The sequence below is a fragment of the Xiphophorus couchianus genome, chromosome 15 (assembly GCF_001444195.1).
Source record: "Xiphophorus couchianus chromosome 15, X_couchianus-1.0, whole genome shotgun sequence".
NCBI lineage: Eukaryota > Metazoa > Chordata > Actinopteri > Cyprinodontiformes > Poeciliidae > Xiphophorus > Xiphophorus couchianus.
Window position 1 is genome coordinate 5,905,670 of NC_040242.1, and position 19,576 is coordinate 5,925,245.

A 19,576-nucleotide genomic window follows, 5' to 3' on the forward strand; every position below is an offset into this window, starting at 1 on the left:
TCATTAATTTAAAATATTTTCTGACACCAGTCCAGGAAATATATAATAAGTTACACTATGATAAGCCTCCCATTATAGTAACTTAAAATGGGAGACTATTTACCCGTTATAATCTTTTTTAAACTTTGGAGTGGAAACGTCAGTGGAAATGACCAGTGCTTATTTGTGTCTGTTCCCCCTTTATTCAGGCAGACAACTTTTACCTGAATGTTTTTACTGCAGCTAAAATAACACATTGGTTTTGTTTTATGTTAAATAAAAATTTTAAAAGATACTATCATTCCTCTTTCTTATTTTGCTTAATGGCATTTAGTTCTGCAAGTCATCCCTGAAATTCTGATGCACAAGTCCAAGAGTAAACGCCGTTACAAAGAGTTAATACAATAAAAACATGATTATCTGCAGTATTATTCACGAAAAGAACACAGCACTGATGTATTAAATAAATTATACATACAGTACTCTTAATGATATTTTAGACCATTGCATTAGGGAATACATCCAACGAGCTTCTTTCCAAACTTTAACTGTTTTTAAAAACAATTACTCATTCACTTTTAATCCAGCAAACATTGAATGAGTAATCTGGAGCCTTGCTAAAGTAAATTTTTATCAGTTTATTTGTACTTTTATTAAGTACAGTGCTGGAAACAGACAAACAAACAAAAAAACAGAATTATTTTGTAAAAACTCGGAAATGTTCCCTCAAAATGTAGCTAAGCTGTGCGGATGTTAGAGAAAGAGCTGTAATGTGATTCATAAACAGTTTTTACATTAAACAAAAGTCTCGTTTCACTCCGCTGCTCTCCGAGGTTAACTTGCCCTTCTCTGTGTCTGACAGGCGGGGAACCAGCAGAGGTGGGTCAGGTTGCCCTGTGTATTGTCTTGAAGGCTTGACCCCAGGTCAAACTGTGGAACAGATTGGTTTCCTCCACATCTGGAGAAGTTTGTGAAGTTATGTTATGTGTTTTATTGAATTGCAAAGACATAAATGTTAAGGTGCCCTGCGACAGACTGGCGACCTGTCCAGGGTGTACCCCGCCTCTCGCCTGGAACGTAGCTGGAGATAGGCACCAGCAACCCTCCCGACCCCATTAGGGACAAGGGTGAACAGAAAATGGATGGATGGATGGATGGATAAATGTTAAGGAGAAGTAATTTGCAAAGCGTGCTCACTTGTCTAAGGTTAATTATTAAAGTTAAGGCTTGCAGGTTATTTTTGTTTATGCCTAGAGTGAAAGTAAAACCAAGATTTACGTGCTGAACTCTTTAAATATTACTATTGAGTAAATTATTAATGATGAGTACAGTTTGAGTCTGCTGTAATTTACACTATGTCAGCATAGCTGTCTAATGTCTTAAATATTCAATGTTTGATTGATATTAAATGTCTATTGTTGAGAAGATACATATTTGGATGTTATGAATAAGTTTATTTGAAGACACTGGAATGGGACATTTTAAAGCACCCAGGTTTCAGTTATTAGAGACAGCAGTATAGGAATTGGAGCTCAGGGAAATGTTTGAATAGAATAAGCTTTTGCAAAACAAAGAGATGCCAACTGGATGACACAGACACAGATGGCCATCATACCATTGGCGCTGGAAAGGTGGTTCGCCCAGGGCGCCAAACAGGCTGGGACCGCCTCTGTAAACAATTATGTAGACAAAAAGGAAACACTACATGGACAAACTCACTACAGCTTATCATGACTCAGTAGGTCATAAAACCACATTTATGTGCATGAACATGCAGTATCTGCTTTCCATATGACTCGATTTGTTTCACATCAATGCTTCTTGCATGACTTAGTTTGAGACAAACTTTAGCTAGAATACAGGTAGTTCCTGTTATTGCAAAGCAAGTTCAAATCATCAGCCCTCTTAACAGCCGATATGAGGTGTGCATGCTGGTCTGCATTGCAGCTAAGCAGCCATTTCTCAAATGTCCAGGGGACACTGTTGGAGAACTCTTGCGGTTGGTTAAAATGAGGTTTGTTGCGCTACAGTTTTGTTTTTAGAAGAGAAGCTTTATGTTGGAAGCCTCTGTAAACAAGCCAAACTTGTTCCGTATTTTTCATGAACCTTAACATTTGAAACACCGACTGAAGCCCGCAGAGTTCAACATGAAGCTTCTGTATTTTGTTTTTCTCACGTTGGGTGGAATTTACTGGAACATCGACTTCCTGAGAAGACTATCAGCTGTCCTCAACCACTCGTGAATATTCATTGTTGCTGCAGAATAATGGCCTTCAAACCATTTTCTGAAATTGCCTCATAATCCTTCTCAGGTTGATAAGCGGGGACAGTTGCCCCACAGAAGCAACCGCCGATTTCTTTCACCATTTTGTGTTGCGTTAAAACGCACACATACGCTTCAGCGCAGCAAACTAGCAGTGTTTGTGGCTTTAAAGTTGCTGATTCTAAGTTAATCAAAGCGATTTGATTCCCTTTTAGGTTCCCAACTGGATCAGTGAGGACTGAATTTGGATAAAATAGATTCAGTCAAATTTGTTATGAATTGGTCTTTGCTGAGAGGTTGTTTGTTGCAAACCAGCATTTTTTTTACTGGTAAATAAACTGAATTATATTATTAAAATTCTAATTTTTCTCTCTGACAGTAAGAGAACAGATTGTTGGATTTAGAGAAAAAGGAGAATTTATGAACAATAAACACATCAGAGGACAAAATTCATTAATAATTTTTTTTTTCAAAATGCTACAGGAAAAGCACACATCCCAAAAATAAGACTATATTTAAAAAAAAAAAAACAACAACAATAATATCACCATAACTGAGACAAAACCCCCCACCATCATAGCAATAGTTTGGTAAAATATCATCATTTAACTGAAATGTCACTACTATAGTATATTTTGCTTATGTGTTTTAAAAATATTTCATAGGTTCCTTGTTTGGTGATTGTTAAAATACTTTTGCCCTTATGGCACAAATTGTTCCTTTAACAAATAAACTTAAATGCATGCAGTAGATGGCTTGAGACTTGCTGATTGACTATCCTGCTATTTTACATCTCTTTTAAGTCACACACTTAAAACAGCATAAAAAAAGTGCCTAAATATTTATATATTATAGTCTGCTCTTTTGTGTTTTTCTTTATAACAAACTACAGGAGAGACTGGGCATTTCTAATGCCAGTCAGACTTAAAATCTATACTCTTTTTTTTACAATCTTCCTTCCTCTTTCAGTTCTATAATCAGTGATCTCCCATCAGACTGAACACTATAATCTGAAATAGAGCTGAAACTGTTCATTACTGAGCCCAGACCAGAGGGAATACACTGACTGTGTGGCAAGAATGAAGAAATATTTCCATTTTAATTAACACATTTTTCTGCACCATTATCCATGACTTTGGGAATAAGAATGTAATTGTGGTTTACAGTTGTTGTTTCTTCTTGTCGTCTGTGAAAACGAAGAGGCTTCTCTGGATCAGATGCATTATTAAAGCCTGGCCTTATTACGGTTTCATGTTTTAGGCCATGCTGTCACATGCAATATTTCTTCGTAAACCTCTTCTTGTGTTTCAATGGCGTGGCCTTCAGTTTAATTCATCCCAACAGCGATTTAGGCGCAAGCGAGCGATTTGGCGGGATGATCCGCAGAGAGATGATAAGATGGAGGCCAGTGCAGATCTGCAGGAGAAGGAGAGGACAGCATGGCGTCTCCTGAAGCTGCTGTGGCCTCTTGACCTGCTAGTGGAAAAGAGAAAAGATGTTTCCAGCTTGTTCTGATCCACTGTTGCTGTGCCACATAATCCACACTGTAAGCTTCTTATCTACAGTGTAATTTGGTGAAAAAGGAAGAATGAAAGCAGATTATTTGAAATCTGGCAAACACATTACACTTTTAGCCAGCATGATGCGCTCAAATTAGGGCTGGGCGATAAGTTGATTTGATCAGTTAATCACATTTTTTCTTTTTAAAGATTACATTTTTGGAAAATCAGATATATATTTATCTTTTTTGCCAATTGATTCCTTGTCTTTCCGTCATCAGAGTGATGTCAGCACGCTAAGGACCGCCATCTTGTTCGATGGCGGTCAAATAAGACCGCCATCGGTCTTATTTGACTATTTATTAGGCAATAAATAGCCTAACCCTATTTATTCATAGGGTTAGGCTACATTTGTTCTTTTTTAATTTTGAGATTAAAGTTATAATATTACAAGAAATCCGTAATATTAGGAGAAAAAGGTTTATGAGAACCCTAACACAAAAATATCAAAAAGGTCAAATGAGATCTGCTGAATCTTGTGAGGTTATGTAAAGTTTTATAGATAATACTTAATAATTAATAGAAATATGTAATCTTTTAACACATCACCACCAAATTATTATCAGCAGCATGATTTTCAGCAGGAATCACAATCTAGCAAAACTTTTTTTCTTATTAAAACAATTTATTTTCTCGCAATTTTAAGACGTCCTGGTAATATTATGCCTATATTGTCATAATTAAACAAACATTAATGTAGCTTCTCTCTGACACTTCGTCATACAACTGACAGACGAGATGACTGGAATAAAAGTAGCTTTTTGAAAATATTTTTCTTTCATATTTTTGTTCTTTTTAGAAAAGAAAGCGAGAAAAAAATTACGCCAAATCAATCAGCTCTAACTTAGCGTAATTGTAACAGAAAAATAAAAACTGTGCTACACTCAGTATGAGTTAAATGTCTGTTTTAATTAAAAAATTAGGAGGTTGTTCCCCACACAAGACAATCCACGTATGGACAGAGGAGCAGGAGCCTCATCTGCAATAACACTGGGCCTTCTCCAGTCCAAAAGGTCAAGATAGAGGTCATGATGAAAGGAGTTTGGGGCTAAGTGAAGAAGCTTATATGGTGAGGAGCGCCATCCGGACCTAGAACTATCATGTTACGCTACAACAAAAATAGTTTGTTCTCATAGTATGTAGACTGGAAAATGTGTACACATTTTTAAATTAAAGAACAACTTATTTATTTTCATAGAAAATGGCATTTAAAAGATCACATAGTTTACAATCTACTAATAAAAAAGGAACATTCCTCACACAACTCGTGTTTTTCTTTGCGAAAATTCAAAATGTATTAATTCCAAAGGGAAATTAAGACATGAATGTTGAGGTCCATTCATCCTCCCATCAACCCTGACTGGCTTCCCTATTCCTGCTGAAGAAAAGATTCAGCGCAGCATGGTGGTGCTGCTGCCACCACGTTTCACCATGAGGATGATTTTTCAGGGAGATTTGCAGATTTAGCATTATTTTGAGATTTATATTTGTAAAAACTTTTTAATCAATCCAGTGTATCTTTTACTTCGCTTTCTACTTATAGGCTCATTTGTGATGATCTGTGACCTGAAATTGGTTGTATGTACATTAAAGCTATACAATTTATATGAAAAAGTTTGATTATGGATGGATGGACGGAAATCAGTATAAAAACCAATTATTATAAAGACATATCAATCTTTAATGTTTTTTCCCCCATTTATTTTTAACCTAATTCTTATTGAAGCCATCTGTGTTGTTTTTGCAACTCCAATACCTGCCATTTTAAAACAAAAAAAGAAAATAAAAATAAAAGAGGCACAATATTATGATAAAATTTAATGTGCATTTTTTTTTCTCCCAATTTGTATTTATTTACTTTACAACCAGTAAGTCTAAATAAACTCAGATCATTGCCTTGGTAATATTCTCATGCTGTAGTCTATTCTTGAAATTCACGTGTCTCAGCCGTGGCCTTTTTCAGCTCCTTTGAGAATACAAATGTGACTCAGACTACCACTCCCATAGAGCAACACGAAAAAACAAACGATGTGACGTCACAGACAGACGTTCGGATTTTGGGGCATTGTAGTTTAAAAAACAAAAGTTGCGTTTTTAATTAAACATTTTGAGGTATTTATGTTAATTACTATAACGCTAATCGTTGTGAAATTGTACTAACGTAACACTTGTTCGTTTAAATACTTGGAGAGTCCGTATGTTTTTGATTCTTTGTAGAAGACGACGTCGTCGGACTACAACTCCCACATAAATGTCGCGCATGCGTGTTGCGCAGCAACAGTCGTGCGTGTGGAGTGTAATCACGTGGAGACGGTTCTGTCCAAACAGAAGGTGAGCTGCTGCTGCTAGCTGCGCCGCTCGGTGCTCAACTGATCCATGCTGTGTTTGTAGCTACCCGTCCCTTTAAAACCAGACTATTTCAGCGAAGAATGAGTGATAACGATGACATCGAAGTCGATAGTGACGTGAGTATACCCACTTTTTCGCTTTTTAGGGACGTTATCCGCAGCTAGCTGGCGATTTAGCATTCAACTAGCTGCCCAGCTAGCTGACTAGCTGCTCTTTTTTTGAGTTATTTTTTAAAATCAGGATTCTGGTTAATTCACAAAACCCCTTAGCCTGCCTTGTTGCTAATAGGCTGAATTGTGTTACTTTTTAGAAACCTCAGCGTAATAGTTAAGAATTGCCGAACAGTTATGGCTACAATTGTACTTTTTGTTCTGTTTTTTTGCAGGAAGAATCACCGAGATATCACTCTGTGGTGCGTAAAGCTGTGGGGGGATTTGGCCACTGTCGAGAAAATGTTTCCCCTGCTGTTCAGTTATTTTTATTCATCAACTTTGTCTTGTTTTGGTATTTAATGTTGCCCCAAGGACATGGCTGTAACGTTATCGCGTTAAGGAGTATTGCTTCACTAGGAAAATATTTAAACAATCACATTCGTGGTTGTTGCATCGAGAATTGAATTAATGATGCGTTTCTACTACTGAGACGATTTTGGCTCGCACTGTGCGTTGCAGGGTGTTCCCCTTACGGAGTCCACTCGTTCACGACGTCTATATTTAGACCAAAGCTTTATCCCGCTACAAAGACTGGTTTTGTTGCAGGTTTGTTATTTTTTCCGGTAAACACAAAGCTGTTTGTTCTCCGTGGCAGCAGCCTTCCTCCTCCCCCTCCTACCGGCGCTTGACTTCCCACCACGGGGATTCCGCTTATGATCGGGGCTTTCTAGCATTTCACGCAGGCCATCATCTCGGTAAACAGAGTCGGGTTAGGATGAGGGAGTCGGGGAGGAGAGAGGCCTTTCTGTTGATGTTGTTGTTTTGTTATTGGTGTGGTGAAGCCGCGCCTGCATCTCGGACTGCGGCGGGATGTTTTTTCCTGTATTGCAGCCAGAGATTAGAGCCATCTTCTCCCTACAGGCGGCTAAATGAATGACGTATCGCTGCTTCTCAAACCGGGAAGAGATGCAGCCAGCGCAGAACTTGGATGCTGCACGAAAACACGTCCCTTTTTTTTTCTCTTGGCCTCTAAATTTAAAATGTTTTTTTGTTTGTTTTTGTTTAAGCATTAGAACTGGTATTATGATAGAATATATTAAACTCTACAGAAGCGGAAAACAATCAAGTTTATAAAGTAAACATTCTCAGTTTCAGCCTAAAAGCATTAAGCTGAAAACAAAACATTTAGTTTTTGAGGAGCTTTTCCCTTACCAGGAACAATCAGGGAGTTGCTGTGACGATTAACGCGTGCCACACTTTTCAGATTTGTATTTGCTAAAATATTCGCCACCAACACCTGGCCGTCCACAGTAAGCGACAAATTTGTGGTTTGTGTTTTGGAAAACTTTACATCCCGCACTATTTCAAATAACCGTGACTATGGGGAAACATGTTGGTGGCGGCAGTATGCTGTGGGGACTTTTTTTGTTTGTTGTTTTTTTTAAGCAGGGAAAAAGGAACAAGTCGGTGTTTAGGCTTGTAAGAAAACCTAGAGGTTGTTGAAGACTTGAATTTCACAGTTTTGTGGTTTAGCTCACAGCATGTTCATGTCCCAAACTGTTACCTAATTAGAAGCGTTTTGGCAGCAATTAGATTTTTGCTGTATAATCATTGTGAGCTTGAGCTGCTTTGCAAGAAAGAAAAAAATGTTTAAAAAAAAATTAGCTAAAAAACGGCTGAATGCCACGCTTTACAGATTCTTTGTGAAAATTGTTCAATAAAATAAAAAGAAAATAATCTAAATGCTACTTGAGTTTCTCCAAAGATGCAAACAGCTAGACGCTTTATAATCAGACAAGTTATAATTTTGGACTCTTTGTGACACATTTTTGACAAAAAGGAGCTTTTACTTTTGACTTTAGTTATGAAAACTAGAACCAGTGTTTCCCAAATTCCTCATAGGCGCGTTCTGTCATGAGCTCTAACTGCTCCAGGTCAGTTACCCCCCCTGGCATTGTCGTTTTCTCTCGCTACTTCCTGTTTGTACCCGTAAGCAACGCTTTTCAAAGCGATGCTCTTTACAATAGCATATCAGTTTGTTTGGTTTTCTGTACAAGAAATGACCAAATCTACAAAGTTGCACAATATCAGAAGGCAACAACTTACCATATTTAAAATTATCTTAAACCTAAAAGCTGCTTTATTCATGCAGCTAAAATGACGTAATATTCATCGGCACGGTTGGAATCTCGTCTATGGTCTTAGTTTGAATTTGAAACTGAAACTTGAGTGAAGAGAGAAACCTGTTTTGTGTAGCGCAACAATAAGAAGCTGATATATTAAACATTTCACTCATAACACTAATAAGACTTTTAAGAAGTCTGTTTCTTTCAACTGGAGAAATTGCATATATTTGTAGCTCTTTTGTTTTTGGATTTTACTCTGGATCTGCATGGATCATTAGTTTAAATATAATAGAAGCAGTAATCATTATGGGTTCATGTTAGGAACGTGTCAAGTTATGTTAGTTTTATTCTTCTGCTTTATTCCTTGCATAAAGAAAGCACTCTGGTAAGGAGGAGCCCAGGTTTCCATACGCAAATGATAAAGCGAAGGCGGCTTTGGGCTTGGCACCCAGCCCTCTTTTGTAAAGCTTCACTGTCAAAGTATGTAAAGAATGGAGGAGCAGCGGAGTCGGCGTGTCCTCTTAGGTAGCTGGAAAAATGCTCCTTTTATGTGATAAGTTAATAATTGCTGTGTCCCATCAACAAACATCAGTAATTTCATGAATTTTTCCTACTCAATTTGTCTTTTTTTAAAGCTGAGAAGGCACAAAAGTCGTGTATATTTATAAAAGCAGACTCAGCATCAGTGAGCCTCCAGAAGTAGGTCGTTTTAATTAACTGAATAAAAGAAAAATCTGATTAACATGGGTGTGAAAAGAAGAGCTGAGTTCTGAGAGCCTTTATAAAATATAAAACACACATCTATTTAGGTGTGTGCTCTATAAATGTGTGATTTTATGTCAGAGACGTCTTAAATAATGCTCACTGTTGTAGTTTGTATCAATGAAATGAGGTTCTGGACACAAAGTTGGACATATTTTATCTTCTAATCTGAAGCTAGCAGGCCGATGTGAGTTGTTAGCCTGAAGCTCAACCTGCTGCTTCAGAACAGGCCACATTCCCAGATCTCGGTCACCGTTCTAAGAAACGTCAGCCCCTTCGCTCTGAGATCACTCTCTCACATTTAGCAAATGTTTTCCTCGTCTCCAGATGTGCGGAAAATTAGCTCTTCGGCTTCTGTGGTGGCGGTGGAAGCCGACGACCTGCTGCCCCCTCTGCACTTTTTTTTCCGTTGGTGCTGAAACCGTCGCTGCGAGAGCGGCTGCCAGACTTGTAAATGCACATAGCTTCAGAGGTTAGTCATGTGTTTGTTTATGGCAGGGTTGATGCAGGGAGTGGATGCCAGGAGGCACGTGGAGTTTAGCTGATGCTATGGCAGCGTCACAAGACGCCGGGATGTGGTTGGTGGAATATTTCTGGTTTTTGCTGCAGTTTTAGTTTCAGATGAGTGACATTAAGGGTCATTTTTGGGCAGCGTGTTTCAATCCCTCGTATGTTGTGTATAATTTCAGAGACTCAAACTTTTGGCGGCGTCCTTCCCATGTTGCCCCTGAAACTGAACTTGTTTCAGCCTGCTTTATGGCTCATTTGTGGTCACTTTGGTTTGTCATTGTGATGCTTGACAGCATGAGTCACATGTCTGCTACCTCGTCTTTAACTCGGTTGCAGAAATCTCATGACCAAGTGCAACGTTGGCTCAGCTCTGCACTGCAAAAACACCAAATTTTACAGAGTATTTTTGGTCTAGTTTTTAATGCAAGTATCTTAGTGCACTTGGAATAAGAGAAAACTAACTTTTCAGCAAGACTTTGGAGCTTGTTAAAAGTTATAATTCCTTCATATTGATGGAAAGGTGCTAGTTATAAGTAAGCCTGTTGCAAAGAGCAATTAAAATGAGCTTGATAGTTCCCATTCTGATATTTTTTGGAACAAATTGTATTTGTTTGTAATATTTTATTTTATTGTAATATATTTTATTTATGGCTTTGGTTGTAAGTGGTTTTTATTTCTGTTTTGTTTATTGTTTTATTTTTTATATTTAAAATGTCTTCCAGTTCCAGTGTGCAAAATTAAAGTTTATTGTTTTTTGCGAGGGCAAACTTCCAGGGTTTCCCCCAGTGTAGTATAAGCCTGGCGGGCCACCAGGCTTTACTTGCCCCCCACATCAGGCTAATTGACTTTTGTTTATTTTAAATAAACAAAAGACACATATAACCTTATTTGAAAAATACTGTTGTATTTTTTTTAAATGCAAAAGTTATAGCAAAGACAGGTTAAGCTAGGTCTATACATAATAAAATCAATCTTCAACAGACAATTGTCTATTTAAAAAGTTGATGCTGTTTGATTGTACATACACAACCTACAGAAAGATTTGTTTTAGTTAATCTGCTGCTATATATATATTTTTTTTGCTGTTGATGATTTACTTCCAAAATTTCCTGTCAGCTTTTAGCATTTTTTTAACAAAAACACGGTGGGGAAACGAGTGGACCCTGCCACTCTGGACTTCTGGAGGAAACCCTGCACTTCTGTTGTTATGCCATTTCTTTCCTAAATGTCTTGTTCCACTGTTATTTCACTTATAGCTTAAACTTTTCATTGATTTTTAGGAATAATTGACTTAAACAAGCTCATGCCTTGCTGAAAAGTTGCTTGTTAGGTTAGTTTTATTTTATTTTGAGCATACTAAGGTAGAAACTAGACCAAACGTACTTGGTAATATTTATTGTTTGTGCCGTGTGTTTTATTGAAGACGCTCAGTCTGGCTCGTCCCGCCTCTGGCTTCAGTGTTGGGCTTAATGTCTGTGCCCTGAGAGCATGGATTAGTCCAGAAGCACGTTTGATTGGAGGATTTGATGGTTTGGCCTAAAAACATAGAAGTGAGCTGATCTCCAGCTTGGCTCTGGTCATGTAACAGTGGCAGCCATGTTGTGCCTTGTACAGGGCAATTATGATGCAAATCTGTGTTTTTGTGTCAGTTTCAAGCTGGTGTTTAATGATTGTACAAGAAGTTTAGCAAAATCAAACAAGAATGGCATAATTAAATGATGCATGAACAGAGAATTTGCACATCTTGGGCCTTTATGTTCTGGAACAGGAGCCATAAACGATAAAATATCCTAACATCGTTTTAAATTGAGTCTTTCGGTGAGATTTTGTTGCCCTTTTTCCTCTCCGGTTTGGTATTCATGGCGTATTTCGTAGCAGGTCTGAGAGACAGCTGTTGATGTGACCTGGGTTTGGACCCGCTGTGGGTTTTCAGGAGGATGAGGGTCTGATGTGCGGCTGCAGGACGAAGTCATGGTGATGGAGTGACAGGATGGTGACCAGGTCATGTGGCAAAGAAGTATTTATTCCTTCAAATGGACAACTAAAGCTTAGCGGGTCGTCTCTTTGAGTTGTTGCTTGGTAAACCTCAGAAGGCTTATGATTTTGTTTTTATCTTTCGATGGGTTATTAAAATATCCTTTTAGTCAGATGGGCATAAAATCTGGGTCGATATATTTGGCTTATTGGAGGTAAGTTATAGGAATTATGTATGTATTTGTAGAAAATATGCATTATTTTAGCTTTTTATATTTATTACTGCAAAATAAGAAGCACACTATCATGATTTAAAGATGTTTCAGTTTAAAAAACATGTTTCAAAAACAATATTGAATTAGTCAAGTGCCGCTGAACATTTTTGTCCCCAAATTGCAACCGATCACAATCTGATTCTACGTTAAAGTTTTAAAAGAATAACGACTCTTTGGCTTCAAACGGTTGCAAAGAAACACCAAAAATGAATTTCTGAACATGGCTTACGCTGTGTTGCACTTTAAATATCTGCAGTTTGTATTTTTGCTCGTATTGTTGTCCGCTTCCCTGTTTTTGCAGGACAGATTCAATATGCCTCCATAACAACGGGTAAACAATGAACACGCTTGGGTTCTGTGTAGGCTAACTCATGACCAGTGGGAATCTAGCATATTTCTGAAGGTCTGGTTAATTTTGTGCAGAAAACATTTACTGAAAAATATTTTCTGGTTCATAAATCAACTGCTTTGCTTTTCTTTATCATCTTTTTTTGTCACTTTACAAGTAGAAATTGTTTTTAATGGGCTTTTATATGGCAAACTTGCACATTGTTGTGCGTAATTGTGACATGAAACAATATCTAGCAGAGGAGCCATGTTGTGAAAATGTGTCATATTGCCCCTTAGATTAAAACAAAAATTGGATTTTGTTCGATGGAAATAACGGAATCATTTTTTAGATGAGCAAAAGGAGTTTTCAGTCGTGGAAAAAGACGCGATTATTGTCTGTAATGTACAAAAACAAGGCAGGATTCTTTTTGAAAATAAAACCATGTTGTGATGACATCCTGAAGGCAGAGTTTCAGGAAGAACTGGAGTTCTTAAAGAGACAGATACAATTTCAAGGCGTCAAATTACAAAGTCAAATTTCTTTTAAGTCATATTTAATATATAAAAAGCCTTTTTATAACAACTTATGGTAACATAGTTACTTGATTGTACTATAAAAATTAGGGATGCACAATATTGGATATACTTAAACTCATTTAACCGTTACCGATATTTCTTTTCTATACTTACTTACTGAAACTGTATGGCTTTCTTTTCTGTGGATTAAAGTGCTGCATTATTTTTGTAAATTTAGCCTGTTGCCAAATGAAAATGGTAAAAAGGAGGCTGAAAATGCATTATGTGTAATGTCAAATTTATTTATGACCGTTGCTCTCTCTAAGACAATGACAGCACTCAGTGCAAAGTTGATGTTATGCTGTTCTGCAGGTATCATTGTCTCTGGTTTATCTTATAAAATCTACGTCTTTTATATCAGCGAGTTATTTTGACAGAATGGACAATGCCTATTAAATTTTACAGCTAATATCGGCCGATACCGATAATATCATGCATCCCTAAAAAAAAAAAAAGGCTCTGTAAGCCTAGAAAATACATAATACTGCTCCTTTAACTTTTGGACATTTATGAACTTTCCGTTTTAATCCACTGTACATTTTAGAAATGTTATTAATTTTGATTTGTTCTCGGCATCATCAAGAACATTTATTTCTGTTTTTTTTTTTGTAATTTCTGAATTTCCAAACTAACACCTTTCTGTTCATCAGTTTAATCGATGACTACATGAATTATTTCTCAGTAATTCCCAGTGAATTTAAATGAATAATTCTGCCTTCCTGTAGCACAGAGTGGATGTAAAGCAGCGTTGCGACGCTGTGCAGCGGAGCAGCTTGTGTAGGTGTGAGCGGGGACGGCCAGCTGGACGCCCGCTGTCCTCCTACCCACGCTGCACTGCTGCCAGGCTGAAGGCCCTGTGACTTCTCATTGCAGGCAGACAAACGGGCACACCACAATGCACTGGAGCGCAAACGTAGGGACCACATCAAAGACAGCTTTCACAGCCTGCGGGACTCGGTACCTGCCCTGCAGGGAGAAAAGGTTGGTAACATTCAGACTCTCAGAAAGGAGAACTGCTTCATCCGATTTTTGTGTTTGTTTTAAATTTAATGTGCACCAGGGAAATGGTTGCAATGACTGGGAAAGGAGCAGATGGTGGGAGATTGTAGATTGGCAGCAATGAGGCAGTTTAAATACTTGGACCAGCGTCAGGAAGTTATTATGAGAACATTTTGCTGCTCACTTCCTGTTTTCACATCAGTGTCATTGAGAAGATTTGGACACATCGGGCGCAGCGTTTGTCATCACACCACAAAGAGCCCATTCAGGGATCTGAGGCAGAGCTGAGTTAGCTTTAGAAATGTTACACTGGGCAACAAATCAGTTTTGGCAATTAAAATCCAGATTGTTTTTCACTAATGATCTCCTTTGCTCCATAGCTCAGAGCCGCCATCTTGTTTGACAAGCTTCTATTTATCTGGACTAGTTTGAAGTTTTAAATGACATTTAATAACTTTTCTACATATTTCTCTGAATCAACTTTTTCTAAATTGTTTCTCACTGTATGTAATTTATCTGGAGTATATTTTTGCAGCTTGTATTTTATGTGAAGCAGCTTAAAAAGTGCTTCACACATAAGGCCATATTGTCTGAAATACTGAAATAATTCACGGGAGGTCATTTGTAGCAATATTTCAGTATGTTTAGGTATGAGATATCAAGCATTTGCATTAGCTTGGACTTTATGTTTACTAGTAAAGATTAGACTTAGTCATTCTGAAACTTTAATCTGGGAGTTTTGCTTTCTGTTGTTGCTAATTGAATTATCTAGAGAAGAAGTAGTACTGCTTGTTCACCTCCACGAGGAAAAACGTCTAAAACTGCTATATTATTGCAGTTGCACAATCTCACTTTGGTCATTTTAATAAATTATAAACCCCATATTAAAAAACTAAACACCTCTAATAGTAGATTTTTATTTCTAATACGATGTTGTCTCAAAGAAACGAAGAAGAAATGCACTTTACTGAGGCTCTTTTGGAACAGAAACAGGCCCGCAGCATCACAGACCCTCTACCATACGCAACAGTTTAACTTCAGAGCCACCTGGCTGCCAGAGAGAAATCTCACATCAATCAAATTAACAGAAGTGGCAGAAAAAAGCTTTTTCAAACAACTGGCTGAAATTGAGATGGTTGTCAGACAGCAAGATTAGGAGATTATCCTCCCATCTCTGCAGTCTAATCCAGGCTTTTCCAGTCAATCTAAGCTGTTTGCCTCTGGTTGTAGTTGAAGGTAAGTTAAGATTATGAACTTTTTAAAATTTATTTAGACTTTTTATTACTTGTGAAAACATTTTTTCCTAATTGAGTCTGTTGTTTTCTTGCTTTTTTACATTTTAAAGAGTGACAGTGATGGATTATTTAACTTCTTACACATTGATCAAATTAAAAGAATAATAAATGCCTTTTCTGTGTTTTTATGTAGTAAAAATGTAGTTTTGTGATTTAGCTGCTGGTAATTAAAATGCATTTTGCACATTTGCTAAGGGTAATTGTCTTAAAATATTATGTAGCAATAAAAATGTCATATTTTTGTTTTTTGAGTTGTTACTTCACTTCATTGTTGTTTAGAGAATTTAATTTATTAAATGAATAAATAATGCTCATCTCTGGTTCATACTTGCCAATGTATTAAAGATTGCATAAGTGTGTTTAGATGTAAGGGGAATAATTGTCAGTGAAGTGACAGATAGCCACTGAGCGCGCTCAGAACCGGCGCTGTAAACCGTTCAGTCAGCCTGAAATGTGAAAGCGTCGCCCCAGATTCTCGTTTTTAGTCGTGACAGAAGCAGGGAGACTCTGTGAAAATGTGATGAATCCTCTGTGATGTGTGTGTCATTGCTTCACTTTCTGCATGTGTCACTAACAGCAGTCTACCAAACAGGCGTCTCGAGCTCAAATCCTAGACAAAGCCACAGAGTACATCCAGTACATGAGGCGAAAAAACCACACGCACCAGCAGGACATCGACGACCTGAAGAGGCAGAACGCTCTGCTGGAGCAGCAAGGTAACCGCTGCTGGAGGCCGGACCCTCCGGACGTGTTAGTGTTCATCTGCAGAGTTGCTGCAACTGAGAAAAACCTGGTGAACTTGATCCAGTGGAAAGAAAGATCTCTGTTTTTAGAAACTAAAAATATAGAAATGTTAGAAAGCTCCAAGTCAGTTCTTGATGGGACTTTTGTCGCTCTGAAGAGCAGTTTTCACGTTGGACCTAAATCCATTTGATAAACTGGGCGCAGACTTTGACTGGGCTGTTTTAGCACATGAATGTGCCCTCATCTAAGCTTCAAAGTTCAACTCTAAAGGGCCAGTGACCTGCAACTTTAAGATAGTCCAACGTACCTGGATCACATGTCAGAATGACCTCATCAGCATGCAGTCAGAGTCCTGTTGACCCGGTTATTTGAGCTAAAGGTTGCTCCTCAAGGATTGGGGTCTTGCGGTGTTTTCACACCTGAAAGTCCGGTAGACTCGGTTTGTTTGGGGACAGAAATTGCAACATTTGGAAGGTTTTCCCCAGAAAACTTGATAAGCCCAATGGTTGGTGCCAGGGCAGTCATTCATCTAGTGGCCCGTCGTTTTTTTGAGTTAAAAAATGTTTAAAGTTGGCAGGAAATTTGAAAATATCTCTTGATGATTGTGTTACTGAAAGATTGGAAGATTAATGCCTGAACATCAACTATAAAGTCTTAAAAAATGCAAATATAAAAAAAAAATTAAATAAAAAAAGCATTGCTTAGCCTGGTGGGGGCACAAGCAAAGCCTGGTGGCCCGCCAGGCTTATAATACAATGAGGGGAAACCCTGATTTGTTACATTTTCAGCCACTGTGGTTTGTTTTCTCACTGCGCTGTAAAATGAACCAAACCCTTTGAAAAATCTGTTCCCCTCCTCGCCTGTGGTGGCGCTGCACTGATGGAAACGACACGAAACCCTCTGAAGAAGACATGAGCGCAACTTCTTCATGAAATGTAAACAAAAATGAAGTGCCGTCAGATTTTAGCAGTTGTAGGATTTCACTTTTGTCTCTGGCAAAAAACAATGAAACATTTCCCTTGCTAGCAGTAGACTCTTTTGTTTGTTTTGGTTATATTTACCCAGAATGCCCTGCGCTTCAGTCTCCTTGCTGCTTTTCACAGATATTCAGACAACTAGAGTTTGATTTTTTAAAATAAGTTTAGTGTGAATTTGTAAGCAAACCCTGGTCCGCCCTAAAACCCCAGGGATCTCTGTTTGGTTGAAGTGAACTCTGGCACGGCAGGAAGCAGACTGTAAAGCAGAGCATTCTGGGTAAATTCAACCAAAACAAACACACCAGTCGAGTGCTAGCAGGAGAAATGGCTCTTGGATTTTAGATTGAAGACAAGAGATTCTACAACTGCTAAAATCTGATGTTTTTTGTGTACTTTTCATGAAGACATGCGCGCAATGTCTTCCTCAGAGGTTTTCATGGTGATTCCTTCAGTGATTCTTGTTGCAGCGCCCCCACAGGTGAGGAGGGGAACAGGTTTTTCCAAAGGGTTTGGGTTGTTTATAAAAATGCAACAAATGTTGCAAATGTTTGGTCCCCAATCGAACCGATTCTACCGAACTAACCCTAACCTCAATATAAACTCCACTGTCGCTCAGTCTCACATTTATTTACCATGTCTTCTGCATTCCTCAGTGTTTTTTATTTTTATTTTCTCTGCCTGATGCTCTCAGCCGCTCATGTCTTTTGTTTGTTTGCTTTCAGTCCGCGCTCTGGAGAAAGTGAAAGGCTCCACGCAGATCCAGACCAACTACTCGTCACCTGACAGCAGCCTGTACACCAACCCCAAAGGCAGCGCCGTGTCGGCGTTCGACGGCGGCTCCGACTCCAGCTCCGAGTCGGAGGCGGAGGAGCCGCCCACCAGGAAGAAGCTGCGAATGGAGGCTAGCTAGAGAGTCAATAAGCTGAAGACTGCCGAAGGACGGGTGAGACGAGCTCCCCTCGTCGTTCTCTCTCGCGCTGGAGACGAGTGTCCCCTGAAATGTCCCACCACCGCCGCCGCCGTTTATCCTTCCAGCAGAGAAGAGGGAGCGAGCCGGATGGAGGACGACCACTCGCTTCAGTGCGTCTAGAGAGCTTCAGGTTTCCCCAGCTTCCCCTCGTCCCCGTTTGTCTTAGTTTTTCCCTCCGTCGTCGGTGCCCACCCTGACCTGTTTCTTAGCAACAACAATCCAAAACTCAAAAAAAGGCAGCTTGGCAACTCAAAGACTTAAAGCTTTTTGTACCCCACCCCTCCATCGCTCCCCGTCTCTACTCCTCAAGATAAATTTTGGGGCGAGAGGGGGAACCAGGTGTCCTCTTCCAAGCACTGCTTTGTTGTATTTTGTTTATTTTTATGCTTGACTAATGAAAAAATAAACTGTTTAAGTTTTTACACACACCTCGATCTGTTGTCCTGGGAAAGAAAATCCACCTTTTTAAAAATGTAAAAAATTTCTAGTTTTCATCCCCCCCACCTCCACTCAAGAATGTGAAGCTGCTTTGAGCAAATGGCCGCCTCAGGTCCACAGAAGTGCAGATGTTTTCTGCCTGTCACATTTAACACAAAATTATATATATATTAAAAAATGAAAATTCTAAGTCCTTTTGTTGAAATTGATGTTTTGAAGGAGAATATTCCTAAACTTTGTATCGTATTTTGTCCTTTTAGCTTGAAGTAGTGAATGACTTTAGGTGGCTGGATACGTTAGGCATCTCATTTATATATTCAGATTGGATGTCTTCAAAACCATGTAATGCATTTTTTATTTTATTTTGTGGTAACCACACGATTCATGGAGAAAAGACCAATTTGTCGCACGTAGTGTTAACGGGTTTGAACTAGGTGTTGAATGTCCAGGTAAACGGAGGCCAGGTGAGTCCCTGTCGACGTGTTGTGCTTCACTCAGTAAAAATGTTGCTGACCCCTGACCCCTACACTTCATCCCTCCCCCCTCCCAAGGAAAATTAATATCTCTAGGAGACGTGTGTGTATGTATATTGTTTCCATTTTATTTCCACTTAGGAGGATATAATTAGTGTGGTAGGTCTTTGACTCCATTCCATGGAAATTACAAGTATGTTGTACATACTGCCAACAATTGTCTTGCAAGTTGAGGCCTACCTTTACTATGAAACTATAAAATAAACTATTTTATCCTTTAACGGGCTTCCTGTGGTTCCTGACGTCACCATGTAAAATGTTTTCTGAAGCAGATTAGTCAGGAATCGATTAAAATAATACATTTTAATTTAAAGAAAAAAATCAATTTGCTGAAAGAACAAAGTCAAAAATATTAATTTTGCATTTAGATATATAAAAAAAAAATACTAGGGCTCAGTTTCAGCGCTATACTAGATTATTGATAAATTAAGCAGAAAGGGTTTTTCAGGGGTTTTTTTAGATACAAATCAAGCAAATGTTAAAATGTTTTTATTTGAAAAAGGAAGTATTTGTATTTATGTATTTCTAAAATTGTAAAAAAAAAAAAATTAAAGGGTTGAAATAAATTGATTATTGAAATAAACTAATTTAGTTATCAATTAGTTAACTGGAGTATATAGACTCAAAGTCAATTTACCGAAACAGTCAGCAGTAATTTAAGCCAAAATTGTGCAAAAATATAAATTTTGCATTTAAGAAAAATAAAATATCTGACAAAACTCAATTGGCAGTTGTAGCTTTGGTTCAAATTGTGTAAAAAATTTA

The 19,576-nt window shown here is 38.2% G+C and overlaps 1 protein-coding gene across 4 annotated transcripts; it reads left to right on the plus strand.

Moving 5' to 3' along the window:
• Nucleotides 1-6,097: 6,097 nt before the first annotated feature.
• max (myc associated factor X) lies at nucleotides 6,098-19,032 on the plus strand. 4 transcript variants are annotated; one of them, XM_028040142.1, is made up of 5 exons: nucleotides 6,098-6,266; nucleotides 6,536-6,562; nucleotides 13,729-13,836; nucleotides 15,742-15,865; nucleotides 17,593-19,032. In XM_028040142.1, the coding sequence occupies exons 1-5, from the start codon at nucleotides 6,231-6,233 to the stop codon at nucleotides 17,778-17,780; spliced, it is 483 nt and encodes a 160-aa protein (XP_027895943.1). In that variant the 5' UTR covers nucleotides 6,098-6,230; the 3' UTR covers nucleotides 17,781-19,032. The 4 variants fall into 4 exon arrangements, with proteins under 4 accessions (XP_027895943.1, XP_027895942.1, XP_027895945.1 ...); XM_028040141.1 differs by having other exon boundaries at nucleotides 6,099-6,266; nucleotides 15,727-15,865; XM_028040144.1 differs by lacking the exon at nucleotides 6,536-6,562 and having other exon boundaries at nucleotides 6,100-6,266.
• Nucleotides 19,033-19,576: the final 544 nt, after the last annotated feature.

Coding starts and splice junctions, on each gene's coding strand:
- max (XM_028040141.1), top strand. CDS start 6,231: ATGAGTGATAACGATGACATCGAAGTCGATAGTGAC. Junction 6,267..6,535: donor ACATCGAAGTCGATAGTGAC/GTGAGTATACCC, acceptor GTTTTTTTGCAG/GAAGAATCACCGAGATATCA. Junction 13,837..15,726: donor CTGCCCTGCAGGGAGAAAAG/GTTGGTAACATT, acceptor TGTCACTAACAG/CAGTCTACCAAACAGGCGTC.